Here is a 15,545-nt window from a genome sequence, read left to right on the forward strand (position 1 = left end):
CACTGAGACTTACTTTCATGGCCCAGCACAATCTGTCTTGGGGAATGCTCCACGTGCACCTGAAAAGCGCGTACATTCTATGTGTTGGTTATAGTGTTTTAGAGATGACAGTCGGGCCAAGGTGGTGGATGGTGTTTAGATCTTCCAAACCCTCATGGATTTTTCGGTTTATTTGTTCTATCAATCATTGAGAAGAGGGCTGAAAGTCTCCAATGCGATGGTGAATCTGAACGGAGCTCCCTTCTGCTCTACACAGTTCTGCTTCCCGAGTTTGGAAGCTGTGTTCCTGGGGGCTGTGCGCAGAAGAGCGATCACAGCTGGCCCAACCATGACGATTCGAAAGGCCAGTGTATGAGGCTGTCCCTTGGCTGGAGACTGTGCTTAGCGTTCAGGAAGTTTCCCATCACCCTACTGAAATGGCACCCTGTGCCAAAACTGTACAAAGTGGTTTGTGCTCACCAGCTGCTTTCTTGCTGGGAGTCTGGAGTTTGGGAACATGCTAGGCAGACGACAGTCTCCTGAGCAGTCCTCAAAACCCATGGGCACTGAGTCTCTAACAAGCTTGCTTGGCGGGAACATTTCACACGTGTTGTCACAACTCTGCTGGGGGAACCGAATGTGTCCTGTGGGGTCCCCCTGGCAGAAGATCCCTGAAGCCCGTGCCTATCCCGCCCCCATCCCCCCATATCCCTTTCCCAGGGCTGATCCTACTCTGCGTCCTTTCACTGTAGTAACTCTTTCCTGTGAGACTGACTCTGCGTGGAATCCTGGGAGTCGTCCCCACGCGTCACTGAACCGGGGGTGGTCTCACAGGCCTCAACAGCGGTGCTGCATGCACTTCTGCCTTCCCGATGGCCGTCATCGTTAGGAAGCGCCGCTCTATGTCTGCTAATCCCCCTCACTATGAAACCGACTTCGCCAGACGTCAGCACAGCACAGAGGCTTCTTACTGGGCTCACGCGGCCTACCTTCTCTCCATCCTCTCACCTTCCCACGTACAGTTCCTGTCTTTCTGTTGAAAGCGTGCTTTAACCCCGATAATCAGGTCTGAAACAGTAACTTCTAACACGTAACTCCGAGTCAGGAATTCCCCTTGTAGGAATGATGCCGCAGACACACGTGTACGTACGTGTAAGTGAGGTTCATCACTGCGGCAGCGTCTGGGAGAGCAAATGACCAGAATAAAGTCTGTGCTTCCCAGTCAGCCTGTGGATCAATCACTGCTGGTTCATCCAGACAGAGAAACCCCACGATGTCGAAAGAGAGAGTGAAATTCCTCGTGGGATGACATGAACAGTCTACAAAACATACTGCTGCGAATATTTTTCTTTTAAGCAAGATGATACAGGTATATTTATCTCCTGTATTTGCTTAGTGTTTCTGGAAAATTACACCAAAAAAGAGGTCACATTGGCTATGTCTAGCAAGGGACACGGATGCTATAGGGACTCCATGGAATGATACACTTTCCTCGTGTACCCTAGTGAATTTCGAACAATGATAATTACCTCTTCAAAACTAAATGCAAACAAACAAATGAAATTAAATGGGACAATAAATAAAATTTCCTTCCTAAAATTCCTAGGGGAGAGGACGGTGCCACCCACTATGCTGTGAGCTACTCCACGGCAGGGAGACACCTGGTGCTGTCTGCCCGGGGCCGGAGCCCAGCTGGCCGCCCAGAGCAGGGCACCCGACGCCACCGGCTACCCCTCTCAGACTCTCTTCTGCTGTGAAGTGCGGGTGTGATGCCTCCTGCCTCCAAGGGCTGCTGCAAGGAAGCAGCGGGCTGAACGGAAAGTGCCGGGCAGTAAAGCAGGAGGAGCGGCAGCCACCCAGGGCAGACACGGCGCCAACACACGGCAGGCCCTGGACTGGGGGCTTGGAAGTGAATGCTGTAGGGCATGAGGGGTTTCCTAAAAGTGAGCCCTTACAGATCCAGCACCCCAACGACCGTGAACACACGGAGAACCACACTACCATCCGCAGGAGAGGACATGACCTGGCCAGGCCAAACCCTTAACCGAGTCGATGTTCCCACTGGCAAGTCTGGCTCCTTCTCAGGCATCCCACTGGGTCTGCCTAGAACCATCCAGTGATGTGGGTGCTCTGTGAGCAGAGCAGAAGCACCAGCTTATCCAGCGACTCCCCTGCCCCTGACAGACACAGACCGACGCAGAGCCCCAGAGCAAGGGCCTGAGTGTGCCAAAGGCTGTGGGACCTTTAGGCACGCGGCTTCCGCCAGGATATACCCAGAGCTCTGCCTCCACACTTCCAGCCGCGAGGCTGCGCACAGGCCGTGTCGAGTCAGGCACGGGCCCACCTCCTGCAAACCTTGCTCAGAAACAACGCAGGAAATCCGATCACCTGGGTTTTAAAATGGCTCTACTGTGGGCAGAGAGAAACCTTAACCAGTGTCGGAAGTGCTGACCGAGTCGCTGAATCACGTGTTCTCTGTGCTGACGAGCCACTTTGTGTCCAGATACTGCCGAGGCCCGAGGTAATGGGTGCAGTGGCAGGTCTCGAGTAAGCGAAAATCAATACCCCCTCAGCTGAGAGCAGTTGCAACAGGCACGAGACAATAAACAGCAAATTCCTTTACCTGCTTCATCAGTGGCCCGTCGAGCCACTTCAGGACACACTGAAACGCTGTTGATTCCTTTAAAGGCTGGCGTGCTCTCTGTGGGTGGGGGGGGACCAGCACGTTTTGGTCAAAAATCCTGAGCCAGTCATTCATTCTGCCAGTCTGAGGGTCTCCTGGGCCTCCGGGATTACCTGCACAATCTGTGTTCAAATAAATAAAAGAGTTAGAAAGGCCAGAACGCTCAGAGCAATCCTGAAAGGATCCTACCTCCCCCTGAATCCGAGAGGAACCTCCAACCGAAAACCCACACTTTGCAATTCCACCCTCCAAACCCCAGTGCAACAGAATGGGACCGGTGCTGCCCTCTCCTGGCAAACACGCCCCTCTGGCTCCAGATCCCCTCTGTCCCTGCTCTCAGGAGCCAACTACAGCAAGACTATACCGGCCTCATTAACCGGCAGAGAGACCGGCACATGCAAGGCTGCTCCGTACAGCTGTGAAGGCTGAGCACTACACAACAGTGCCAGGCCTTGGGAACTAGGGCCTTCATTGTAGAGGGGACCTGGAAGCATGACCCAGTCAGAGCCAAGGAGATGCACATCTCACAACTTCCGCTGGCTCTGCAGAGAGAAGGAAATATTCTTCTCTGCAGCCCTCTGGGTAGAAAGGTCATCAATATAGAGCGGTCAGGAGCCACAGTAGAGCAGCTTCCTTGAGACCCACAGTAAGTAAGCAAGCAGAGCCAAACCAAAGCAAGGGCCAATGGGTCTAGGTGCCACGGATGGAGCCCTGGCTCAAGGACACCCTGAAGCCACCCGGGACGGCTCCGCCACACAAACAGCCTTTCGTTGCCAAAGCCAGTTTGGGACAGATTTTGCATGTTGTGAGCTTGTGACCTGGCTCACTAAGGACATCATCCGCCTTCCAGCCAGCCAGAGATCGGGACCTTCCCTGTTCTCTGGCCTCTTGTCAGTGGACCCTGAATCTTAAGCTCTGGGCTTTGATAAGAACCTGAATTCTGTGTGCTAAAATGACACACAAGATAGGGAGACTTCATCTCCCAAGACAGTGGCTCCTTAAATGGGGTCTCCAGCCCCTGCAGCTCCCTGGGCTTGTCCAGGGCTCCACAAGGTCAAAGCTACTTTCATAATAGTCAGATGCAGTTTTTGCCTTTCTCAGTGCACGAGCATTTGCGCCCATGGAGCAAAGGCAAGCATGGGCGCAGCAGCCGGGGCCCCTGTGGCCAGTTGTATTACATCTTGACCCTTGTCACTCTGGGACAAGAAGGGAAAGACACAGCACACACGGCTGCCACGAGCGTCCCTGGAGCACGTCCCCCGCTGGCCAGCAATACCGTAACCTTTACTAAAAGAGCCACTGAGGGACGGACCAGGCTTATTCCCAAAGTCAGGCACTTCGCAGATGGTCTCCCAAATATCCACTGAATGAGTCTGTCGCTTCCAGGAAAACTAGTGCTAAGAATGGGGCCTGCAGGCAAACTCAGAACTGGGAAACTCTGTATCCTCTGCTGCGAACCTGACAGCTTCCTCCTCCTTAAAAACACGCCTGGCGATGGATGCGGACGGCGGCAATTTCACCTATGGAGACTGCAGGATTAAATGTGCAAGAATCCGGAAGGTCCACATGCCTCCGAGGCAGTATTTTCCAGGCGAGCGATGCATCATGATAGAGAGGCCCGTGTGAACGGAAGATCCAGCCTGTGCAGGACAGACGGAAGGGCACATTCCCTGGCAGGCTGCCCAAGCCCACACCACACGGACCTTTAAGAAACCACCACGGTGGGGCTCCTGGGTGGCTCAGTGGGTTAAGCCGCTGCCTTCGGCTCAGGTCATGATCTCAGGGTCCTGGGATCGAGCCCCGCATCGGGCTCTCTGCTCCGCAGGGAGACTGCTCCACCTCACCCACTTGCCTACTGCTCTGCCTACTTGTGATCTCTCTCTCTCTCTGTGTCAAATAAATAAATAAAATATTAAAAAAAAAAAAAAAAAAGAAAAGAAAAATAAAAGAAACCACCACGGTGGCGTGTGGGTGAGGGATGGCAGGAGAACATCCACAGTTCCCTAGAACACTCTTCCCTTCTCGGGGTGACACTGAGTTTCTTTCAAATACGTCAACCACAACAACTTTGTCAACAGATGAGAGACCAGCCTCGGGGTGCCTGGGCAGCTCCGTCGGTTCAGCCTCGGACTCTTGGTTTTGGCTCGGGTCTTGATCTCAGGGTCCTGGGATCAAGCCCCAAGTCAGACTCTGCAACCAGCAGGAAGTCTGCTTGGGATTCTGTTTCTCTCTCTCATTCTCTCCCATACCTTTGGCTCCTCCCCTCCACGCTCATGAACTCTCTCTCAAATAAATAATCTTGAAAAAAAAAATAATAATAGTAAGTCTATATGAGACCCAGCTGTCTACTATGCCAGACGCTATAGAAACTTGCAAAAATGTAAAACCAGCCCTCTTCCTGCTAACTTTTTTGTTCTGGAAAACAGTTGGTCTTCATAAAAAGAACATTTTACGCCAACATGTAACGGGTCTATTGTTATCCCCACGTGAGCAGCAACCTTACTAACGTTTCTCAGTCTTCATTTCCAATACAGCAAATACTGGCAGACATAACTAAAGTAAACAAAAGGAGTCCTCCGCAATTTTTTAAAGTGTAAAGGGGTAGGAGACCACGAAGTCTGAGAAAGGTTCTTCTAACGGGACCCTCGCCCTTGCAGGCTGTGTGGGGAGCAGAGGGAGCCCCGAGAACATGGGCTTGATTGGCCTGGAAAGCTCCCCCACATCCAGGGGGCCCAGGCACAGAGCCCTGCCCCCACAGGAGCACCTCCCCACCCCCAGCCCCTGCAGGCAGGCCTACACTGCAGCATCCAGACCAGGACCGTCACCGTGTGAGCACACATGCGTTGCTTTTTTGTTCCTTTTTTGTTGCTTTTATCCGCTCGATAACTTTGTCTTAAGGAACGAGCCCTCGCCACCCAAACCCACGCGTGGGAAGGCTGCCCACGATCTGGGGCAGGGCACTTGGTGATGAACATGTGAGCCACACTGTGCCAATCATCGTCGTCCGCCGGAGTCCGGCCACAGTTCTCTCTGGAGAGGCCGTCTCTGCTGGGAGGGCAGGAGCTGCCCAGGCCAGCCGGAAACCCAGGGGCTACCCTGCCACTCCAGGGAGAGCCTGAAGTCAAAGCCAGCCCAGGGGAGACTGGTGACGACCGGGGTGGGGAGCCCTGCCAACAGAACCCAGACCTCTAGGCGGAGACAGCCTGACGGAAGGCAGACGCCACTCCCATCGGAGCAGAGCTGCAGGAGCCAAGAAAAGCCCTTAGAGGCTTTCCGCGCCGGCTAAGTAACGGCCCCAAAGATGTCTACGTCCTAATCCCCAGAACCTGTGAATGTGGGACCTCACATGGCATCAGGGCCTATGGAAGCATGATTAAGTGAAGGACCTTAAGGTGCGGGAAAATCGCCTGAATTACACAGATGGGCCTGAGGTAGTCACAGGGTCCTTATAAGAGGAAGGCAAGAGGGTCAGAGAAAAGGTTGGGTGACCATCAAGCAAATGAAGTGTAAGAGGGAGGGGCCACAAGCCCAGGACCGGACAGAAAAGGCAAGGAACAGACTCTCCCCCAGAGCCTTCAGAAGGAACACGGCCCTCCCACACCTTGACTTTAGCCCAGGGATACTGATTTTGGGCTTCTGACCCTCCAGAACAGAAAGAGGATAAATCTGGGCTTCGAGCCACCCAGTTTGTGGTGCTGTTAAAAAAGCCACGAGACACTCACGCTGCTACCACTTGTAAGCAGCAGAGACCCGATACTCGGCAGGAGGGCCCCCTGCCCAGGAGAGCATCTTGGAGGCTCCAGGGCCAGCTGCTGGGCCCACCCGCTCCCCGTGCTTCCTGTGGTCACAGCACTTGCCACCTCTCCCGTACGGACCTGCCCACTGGCCAACCACTTGCGTAAGGGGATCTATGTTCCTGTGTCCTTGGCACCTGACTCACCATCAGAACTCAATAAATTTTCATAAAATCAAATTGAGGTTTCAATAAAGTTGACTCCCAAGCATTTTTAAAAGAGTGTTTTCCTATTAACTTTCATTATAAAATGGAGAGGTTAATTCATACCAAGTGAGTGCCATTAAGGACTGAACCTTCCTGGGGCACCTGGGTGGGGCAGTGAGTGAAGCCTCTGCCTTCTGTGCAAGTCATGATCCCCAGGTCCTGAGATCGAGCCCCATACCAGGCCCCCTGCTCAGTGGGGAGCCTGCTTCTCCCTCTCTCTGCTGCTCCCCCTGCTTATGCTCTCTCGCTCACACACACTCTCTCAAATAAATAAAATCTTTAAAAAAAAAAAAAAGGACTGAAACTTCCTATGTAGAAGCCCTTCATGTCTCGGGAGCACTGTGGCAAAGCATCAGCTTCGGAAGGGGCCCTGCACGCTGCCCATGGTGCTCTCCCAGCGGGAGGACGCGTCTCCTTTGCAGGCCATTCCGGACTTTGCTCGCTTGCCCCAGATTCCTCACCCAGCACCTCCTTCCCCTCCCCCTGGCTACCACACGTAGCCAGCAGATGCTGAAGAACACTTCTTCCATGCCGGTCCACCTGGCAGAAGAAACACATCCCCGGGACGACCCCAGGCTGTACCAGAAGGACGCACACTGGGAGGAAAGGCATCCCTTCCGAAAGGGAGAGCCACCCAACCAAAGTGGTGAGCCGGGCACGTGGAGGAAGGTAGCAACAGTCCAGGTGGGCAACGGAGGGAGAGGGCACCTGAGACACAGGCTCTTGGGAGTGGGAGACAGGCGGACACAGAGCTCTTTCTCCCAACCCCACCTGACTGCCACCTGACCCTCCCTCCCTCTCCGGCCACTCTGGCCCCACTCTGCCCCGGCTACAATTCCTCCTGGACACCAAGCCCTCTCGGTTCCCCTCGGCACACACATGTCCCCCTAGAAAATTCCCACTCATCCTCTAGGACAGAGAGCAGATGCCCCTTCCTCAGGGTGAGCACTCTCATCCCCCACCAGTTGCTCCCCAACAAGGGATCCTGTCACAGAAAGTCACCGCGCTTCCTCAGGCTCCATGCTGCTGTTGTCCTGCAAGACCGAGCTCAGTGAGGTCAGGGCTAGGTCCTCAGCAAAAATCTTCTAACGATTAAGTAAATAATTAAATTACTGTGCAGGACTTAAGAATGCTACGGAGGGAAGACAGAAGGACTTTTGGAGCTAGATGAACAATGAGAAGAGGGAGGGGTCCCCGCTTCGAGCCTACAGAAAGGGTTCTCCAGGGCAGAAACAAGAAAATGCACCAGCTTTCACAGCCCTACTGTGAGCCAGGCACACACAGACCTTTTCATGGGTATTATTCCAACAACTGTGTAGATGAGCATCACAGACAAGGTCAGTGACGCTCAGGTTAAAGGGCCAGGCCAAAGCCACACGGCTGGTCATGACCGGCCTCAAAGCCACTAGGATCAAAGCCAGGAGAGGCCCGGGGCCTGCAGCGGGACATGGGCTGAGGAGCCCCGGCTAACCCCCGCTGTGCTCCGACTTCAGCGAGTCTGTTGCCCTCCCTGCCTCTGTGTCCCATCTACAGGATGGGGGGGGGGACCGTGAGGTCTCCCAGGGGGCCCGGCTTGGCACACCTCTTCTGTTCCAGTGCCTTCAATGATGGAGACCGCCGCCAAATACCAGGTCTTTAAGAAGCTAAAAATCCAGTGGGGGAAAGACAAGGGAGCGAGTGAGCTGCACAAAGGAAACAAGCCTAATTCTGTCTCCTGGGGGGGGGGGGGGGGTGCAGCGGGCAGAGAGAACAGGGAACTCCAGCACTGAAGAGGGAAGCCAGGAGGAAATCTCACCAACAATGGTTCCCAGGAGAAGGAGCGGGGGGGGGGGGGGGGGGGGGGGGGGGGGGGGCAGAGCCATGAGGAGCTGTGCAAGTCCCCCGGGGGGCGGGGGGTAGCTTCCTTCCAAGCAGAGAGCAAGAGCTGGGATGCTGAAGACTGAAAAGCTTTGGGAAGCTGTTCGGGGAGTGCGTGGAGGGGTCATCAAGCACTGCCCAGAATGCCCTCGCTCAAGCAATCCTCTTTGCGTACCTACCAAGTGCCAGGCACTGGAGAAACCGTCCTCAACTCAGCCGACGGGCTCCCTGCCCTCGGGAGGGTATCTGGGGTGAGGCAGAGACAGGATTTAAGTTGGCACCCAGCGAGGCCGCGCTGCGAGCTCCGCGAGCGACCGGGAGGCGTGCAGCGCGCTGCGCTGGGACGGGCGCAGGGCTGGAAGCGGAGCCCCGAGTCCCAATCACGGGGCAGCGCAGCCCTGAAGACCGGAGCGGCGGTCTGCCCCGGAGACAGGCCCCGGAGACGCGCACAGGTGGGGCCTCTGGGCCGGAAGGAAGGCGCAGGAGAGCCGGGCACTGGGGCTGCGGGACGGGCCCCGGCGGCCAGCCCCAGGCCGGTCAGGAGGTCAGCGCGAGGGCCCGCGGCGGGCAGGGCGGCCCGAGCCTCCCGCAGGAGCCCCGAAGTCTCGCCGCCTCCGCTGGGCCGCGGCTCCGGGACGCGCCGGCGGGAACAGCCCCCGGCGGAGACGAGGACGCGGCCGGGGCACAGGCACCCTGCAGGGTCCCCCGCTGCGGGACGCCGAGCGCGGAGGGCCGGCGTCGGGGCCTCCCCGGGGGCACCGCGCCCGTCTGAGCCGGGAGGCAGCGAGGGCGCGCGCTGGGCCCCGGGGACCCCCGACGCCCAGCGAAGCCCGGGCCGCACCGAGCGTCAATCGGGGGCGCGACGCGAAGGACGCCGGCCCGGGTCCCCGTGGAGAGCGGCACGGAGCACCCCCACCCGGGCCCCGGCAGCCCCCGGCCCGCTCGGCCGCCACCAGCGCGCCGAGCCGCGCCCGCCCTCCCCGCGCGCCGCCGGCAGCGTTACCTAGGAGACGGCCCGCCGCGGCCGCGCCCCGGCCGCCGAGGCTCAGGCTGTGGGGGACGCGCCCCCACCGCGGGCCCAGAGCCCCGCCCGCCGGCCGGTGCCCGCCGGAGCCGCGGGCCGAGCGGGCTGAGGACCGGCCGAGGGTCGCCCGCCCGCCGGCACCGCGGGAGGAGCCTCGGCCGGCGGCGCGGCGCGCGCGGGGGCCGGGAACCCGCCCCGCGTCAGCGTCGTTGGCAGGGCCTCGGGACCAATCGGAGCCCCAGCCCCGAGGCTCCGCTCCTGCGGCGCCAGCCAATCGGCGCGGCGGCGGGCCCGTCCTGATTTGCATGGCCGGCGACCCCTCCGCCAATTGGCATATGACTGGCGTGAAGGACAACCAATGAGAAGCCAGGAGAGGCGTGGCCCCGGGCGTCCCACGAGGTGAAGATGCTGCGGGCGGAACCTGGCGGAGCGAGCGGGATTCGGGGGCGCTCAAGTCGCCGGGGCAAGGCGGGAAGGAAGATCCGGAGCGGGGCACAGGATTCGGAGCTGGAGCCCCCCAGGTGAGTGCGGGGGGACCCCGCGGGCCGCGCCGTCCACCGCCGTGCGCCGAGAGGGCGGCGGCGGGCACCCGCGAGGCCCGCGCTGATTCTCCGTCTCCTCTCCCCCGGCGCGTCCCCGCGCCCGCCTCCGGCCTCACCTCCTCTCCAGCCGGCTCACCTCCTCCGCCGCCGCCTCCCTTCCCCCATCCCGCCCGACCTTTCAGCTCCCCTCCCCGACCCCTGCCCCAAACTTCCTCCCGCCCCTCGTCCCGGCGCCTTCTTCCCCATCTCCGCCACCTCCCCTTCCCGCAGCCTCGCCTCGCCTCCCCCTGCCCCCATCCCCCCTTCCCATCCCCTCTCCCGGCCTCTGCGCAGCCCCAGCCGAGCGCGTCTGGTCACGGACCTCCCCAGCTCGCCTCCTTGTTGCTCCTGAAGGCTCGCCCTGCCTCTCGCTCCTGATCGCCGTCCCCATCCTCCCATCCGTTCTGCTCCCAGCCCCTGCGTCTCCCCCCGCGGACGCTCTCCCTCCACCTTGCAGATCCCCAGGACCTTGGCACTCCCTTCCTGCACCAGTTCCCCTGGCTACCTGCACACCCAACCCCACCCAACCCCGTCCCCGGGCCCCTTCCCCATCGTCAGCTTCCCCTCGCCCTGCCTCCCTACCTGCTGCTGCTCCCGCAGGACGCAGAGACCCCGCAGCCGCACCGCTCTTCCTGCTGCAGTGGCCGCAGCCCGCGTACCTGCCCACCTTGCCACCCTCCCACCCAGGCGCACCCTGGCTCCGCTCCTCCTGGCATTTGTACTGGGGGAATCCCATGGGGGACTGCGCTTTGCCCAGAGCATCCTAGGGGGCTCCAGGTGGGAAACCCCTTAGGACCCTTTCCTGCCTGCCTTCCTGGCCACTGTCACCCTCCCCACCCCACCCCCACTTTCCTTCTCAACCTCACTTTGTGATTCAGCATTTTTGGGGTTGGTAACTTTCTTTGCTTCTGGCATGACAGGACTGGGCTGTGGGGCTGAAAGCTGGGGGTCTTGACCCGGTAGCTGGTTACCACGACCACCTTAAGAAACGGACCTGAGTTGCCTGGTGGGGACAGGGGTGGGAAGCGGGGGCCCAGGCAGTAGGGGCTGCCTTCTCTCCCTCTCATTTGTCTGTCCTGTGTTGAACCACATCCAAGGGGAGATGACATAAGTAATAGCTCTTGGGGAAATGGACTATTAGCATTTATGGAAATTAATACATGCACATCCGAGGAGTAAGAACACCAAGTTCAGGCCACAGCTGTCCCACTGTCTGTTGTTTCAGGATTTCTTCTTTCTCTGCAACTTCTCCTCCTCCTCAAAAATGCCATCCCCCTTCCAGTGCCAAGAGCGAGCTCCCACTCCTAACACATTGCAGGGCTCGGGGACCCGCGTGTGGGGGGCCCCATCTGCCCTCCTGATTACTGCTTGGAAAAACATCCACCTGCAGAGCTAGGCTCATGTGCAGTCCCTGGGCTCCTGCCCGAGTGCTGTCTCAACGGGGGCCCAGAGGGCATTGGCTCCCCAGGTTGCGTCCTTTAAGACACTCCAGGTCCATACACAGCCTCAGTGGCACTGAAGGTGTGTGCGCTACCGCACGTTCCTGCCTGGCAAGCAAGCTGGGGGTGCATCCCATATGAAACCGGGTCCAGCTGCTTGTGTGTCTCTCTACACTACCAGTTGCCAGACACCGGATGCCCTGCTTAGCATCCACGGGACTCAGCCAGGCCATGGGGATGGGGATCATGAAAAATGGGAAACCCAAATGTCATGCTCAAAGCCCTTTTGGGTCTGGATGTGGAGCCTGGCTGGGAGGAAGTGGGCCCCAAAGCAATTGCACACTGCCAAGTGTAGAGACGGGCACCACTTCTTGCCTTGTAAGGGTCATGGCCGGCCGCGGGCGCTGGGGGTCTGTGGGCCAAGTGAGCTCTGTAGATGGGACAGCTTGAGAGGCCTCACCCCACAGGGCTGGCTTTCTTTCTTGCCTTTACGTTTTCAGTGATCTTGTAGACCTCAAATGATTCAGGAGGAAGCTAGTGGCACAAGTTTTGTTTGGCAGTTTCCGGTGAGGGCTCAGAAGGAGGGAGCCTGTTTGTTGATCCTGGGCCCATGGCAACTGGACAGCACAGTGTGTGGCAAAGGAAGGTCCCCTCGCTGCTAGAACATGTGTAACATACTTCGTTTCCGGGGACTCTGGCTGAAAGCAGCACATGCATAGTCTTTGACAAAAGTCTCGGTGACCTTCATGTCAGCAGAAGTCCCAGACCCAGAGTGGTTTCCTGGAGTCCCTGGATAAGAGGGCAGGACAGTGGCAGCTGCTGGCGGCGTTTGGGGAAGACCGTCTCTAATGGTGTCTAGGGCCAGAGACACGGTGCTCCCTCCATGCCCTCTTCTAGCATGGGGGGTCTCACCTCAAAGAGGCAAAAGGTTTTGGCCATCTTCCCCTGAACAAAGGAGTCCACAGAAACTCAGAGGCAGAGACTTCTCCAGGGTCACTCGGGGGCAGGGGTGGATCCCAGATAGACCCTTTGCATCCCACTAACAGAAGTGCAGATCACGTCTGTGACTCCCATAGTTGGAAGATGCCGGCTCCCTCTGCATGTGCCCAACCATCGGGTTTGGCTGCCCTTCAGGAAAGCCACTCTGGAAACATTGCTGACATGCACAGAGGAAACTAGAGCCCGGGGGTGTTTCTGCATCACTGGGGAGCCGTTGGGAGTGGGGGATACCATCAAGCACAGAGAATTCTGGTGATACCACCTGCCCAGCCTGGCAGGTCCCCAGAGCAAAGGTGCCATGTTTCCAGAGATGTCACCAAAAAGATGGCAGGGGGCCAAGACACTGGGCAAGAGGAAAGGGGAGAAGAGACTTGGGTCTTGCTGGGTTTGCACTTTAAACCTTGCTCCATGATGGGTCCTTATAACCCTGCAAGGTGGGCTGGGTATCCTGGATGGGGAAACTGAGGCACGGAGTGGTGGAGAGAATGATGGAGACTCCCAAGCTCCTAAGGACACCTTCGGTCCCTACTGTGCCAGAACTCTGAGACAGGTACCAACTCTCTATCCCACCGTGCCCCGGAAACCCCAGACATCCCCGCACACACACTCACAGATGGGTCTCAGATGCACAGGACAGTCAGGGTTCAGTCCTGGCTCCCAGGGGTCATGGAAATCCACCATTTGCGTGAAGGGAAGCCCAACACGTGCAGCTGTCTGGTCACTCCATGCCCTCTCTCAGGCGTGGCGGAGAGGAGAGGCGGCCCTCTCTTGGTTCAGCCGCCTCAGGGTGGGGAAAGAGACCAGGGCCTCGCCCAGGAGAGCGCACACACAGGGCAGGTGGGAGCGTCACCCACCTGGCCCTGCGGTCAGCTGCGGGGGTGGCTCGAGGCTTTCCATTCAGCCTGCCCTTGGCAGGCGGGAGAGCCTCCCTGCTGGTGAGCATGAGCCCCTGCTGTGTCTTCTTCCTGGCCTTTCCAGCCCTGTATACCCCGGAGGAGCTCTGGGCCCCGTGGCCCTCAGCGTGAGGGCGCCCCATGGCCACACACCCGGCTTTCTAACTCATAGCCCTGCAGGACAGGGTCTCAGGAAGCTTTCCCTGCTCTGCCAGATGGTCACGTACTTAACCCTGGAGACCGCAGAGCCAAGCCCTGCAAACCTGGCCGCATCCCTGGCCTCCGCCTGTCTTGCCCTCCCTCCTCACAGGCTGCCCGTCACTCCTGACTCACTCCAGCACGGGCACTTACAGCCTTGGCCCTCGATGCCACGTGGGGTACAGATAAAATAGGACTGGGGCAAGGGAAGGAGCAGAGAGAGGACAGTCTCCCTCAGCTTCACACCCATGCTGCAGACACAGAGCATCTCCCCCAACGGACATCCTGGGCCCTGGCTGCTGGGCCTCGGTTGGGGTCTCTCCCACAAGTGGAGGCTGAAAACCAGGCACGCGTTTCTTCTCAGGCCCCCACCCTGAGTTCAAAACAGATCAACAAACTGGTCGTCACCGGGCCGGTTTCTGCTGCAAACGAGCAGCGCCTCACGTCCCCTCAACACCAGGTCTGGTCCACAGGGCCCTCGGTCACCAGTCTGGCCCATGGAGCGTGGTGGGGGGTTAGCTGTGCGTCTCCCTGCGTCTCTGGCTCTCACCTTCCCAGCCGCCTGGCTTCCTTCTGGTGCCTCCCGATTTCTGGAGGGGCAAATTGAGGCGATGTGAGCCCAAGCCCAGGGACAGTCTCTGGCTCATCAGGGGTGCCCACTGGGTGTCTTCTAAACCCTCACCTGCTGCTTCCAGTCATGGACTGAGCCCAAGTGCTCACCCTATCCGGACCAGGGGGGCTCCCCAGAAAACTCGCACAGTGACTTGGGTCCCCTTTTGAGTGACTTTATGATCCCCGTCAGGACCAGAATGGGCTGCCTGTTCTTGGGGGACCGCCCGGGAGGGCCCAGCCACCTGCTTTGTGGAGGTTGGGGAGGACGGTCCTGTGGCTTTTGGTCTGCAGAGAAGAGCCTCCCGGTGCTTAGAGGGACATGCCTCGCCCCGTCCTCCATCACCTCAGGCCACTGCACACCTGCAGACCCACACAGTGGCCCATAGGCGGGGCGGGGGGTGGGGGGCTGCAGAGTCACCCTCTGAGCACATCCACACACCCCCCTTCGCCGCAGCATGTCTTCATGTTCCCTCCTCGGCAGCCGTGGGATCTTTCAGAGCAAACCAGCCCTGATGTCCACAAGCTGTCACGGGCAGCCAAGGGCAGAAGGATCTAGAAGTCTTGGTATCCTGAACGCTCTGTGGCGGCAGGGCCTCTCTGGAAATAGTACTCCCCCCCACCCCTTCTAGATGGAGGCAAGTCAGAAAAGACTAGAAGGCACAAACAGGGAGGTTCTGACGCTCCGTCTTCGCCCGCAGCTCTGCCTACCGTGTGACTGCTGAGCAGGGAGCAGGGGAGGCTCCGGGGGTCCTGGGGCCCTAGGCATGCCAGGCAGTCCTGAGCCAGGGGCGCACACACCGGAACCACAGGGACTGGTGCCCAGAAACAGTCGCCCAAGGGTCCGGGGGACCAGCTCCACGAGCTCCGTCTCCCACCAGCACGGACGGGTCTGGGGGAACCGCACTCTGAGAAACACTTCGCAGCTTGTTCTGTTTACTGGTGAGCTCCCCACTCCTGCGTCTCCTTAAGGCTGCACAGGAGGAAGCTTTGATCACTGGAGGGTCTGATGAGCAGGGCTGCACTGGGGTTCCCTCAATTCTGGGGATCGGAGGAAGCCCACATTTCACTGGAATGACCTGCTAGGCTCTTCTCACCTTCGAACCTCTGCTTGTGCTTTTATCTTGACAAGCGTGGCAAGAAGCTGTTGTTACTGGTGGCCGGGTCCTCTGGGACGGAGGTTTGGCTGGGGATGCTGCGGGTCTGGGCGCATGCGTGACGGGGTGCCGAGGAAGCTGGGACTCCGCAGAGGGCCAGGCTCTGTCGCTTTGGTCTTATCCTGC

General features: G+C 58.8%; 2 protein-coding genes across 15 annotated transcripts in view; one reads left to right on the forward strand and one right to left on the reverse strand.

The window, feature by feature from the left end:
- The window catches only part of NPHP4 (nephrocystin 4), a 105,300-nt gene extending 95,591 nt beyond the window's left edge, over nt 1–9,709 (reverse strand). For 6 of the 10 annotated variants that reach the window (XM_059137152.1, XM_059137153.1, XM_059137150.1 and 3 more), the window contains exons 1-3: nt 9,523–9,707; nt 8,699–8,765; nt 2,603–2,784 (exon numbers count right to left, since the gene is read on the reverse strand). In XM_059137152.1, coding sequence (XP_058993135.1) covers nt 2,603–2,737 — 135 coding nt within the window. In that variant the 5' untranslated portion in view covers nt 2,738–2,784; nt 8,699–8,765; nt 9,523–9,707. Of the gene's footprint in view, nt 1–2,602; nt 2,785–8,694; nt 8,766–9,522 lie in introns of all 10 variants that reach the window. The other 4 variants (XM_059137155.1, XM_059137146.1, XM_059137154.1 and 1 more) reach the window with 4 other exon arrangements.
- A 206-nt stretch (nt 9,710–9,915) lies between these two features.
- Nucleotides 9,916–15,545, forward strand: part of KCNAB2 (potassium voltage-gated channel subfamily A regulatory beta subunit 2) — an 81,577-nt gene continuing 75,947 nt past the window's right edge. For all 5 annotated transcript variants that reach the window (XM_059137157.1, XM_059137162.1, XM_059137163.1 and 2 more), the window contains exon 1: nt 9,916–10,064. The gene's annotated coding sequence lies outside the window, so the exon portion shown is untranslated. The remainder of the gene's footprint in view (nt 10,065–15,545) is intronic.

This window comes from Mustela lutreola, chromosome 10, assembly GCF_030435805.1.
Source record: "Mustela lutreola isolate mMusLut2 chromosome 10, mMusLut2.pri, whole genome shotgun sequence".
NCBI classification, from domain to species: domain Eukaryota; kingdom Metazoa; phylum Chordata; class Mammalia; order Carnivora; family Mustelidae; genus Mustela; species Mustela lutreola.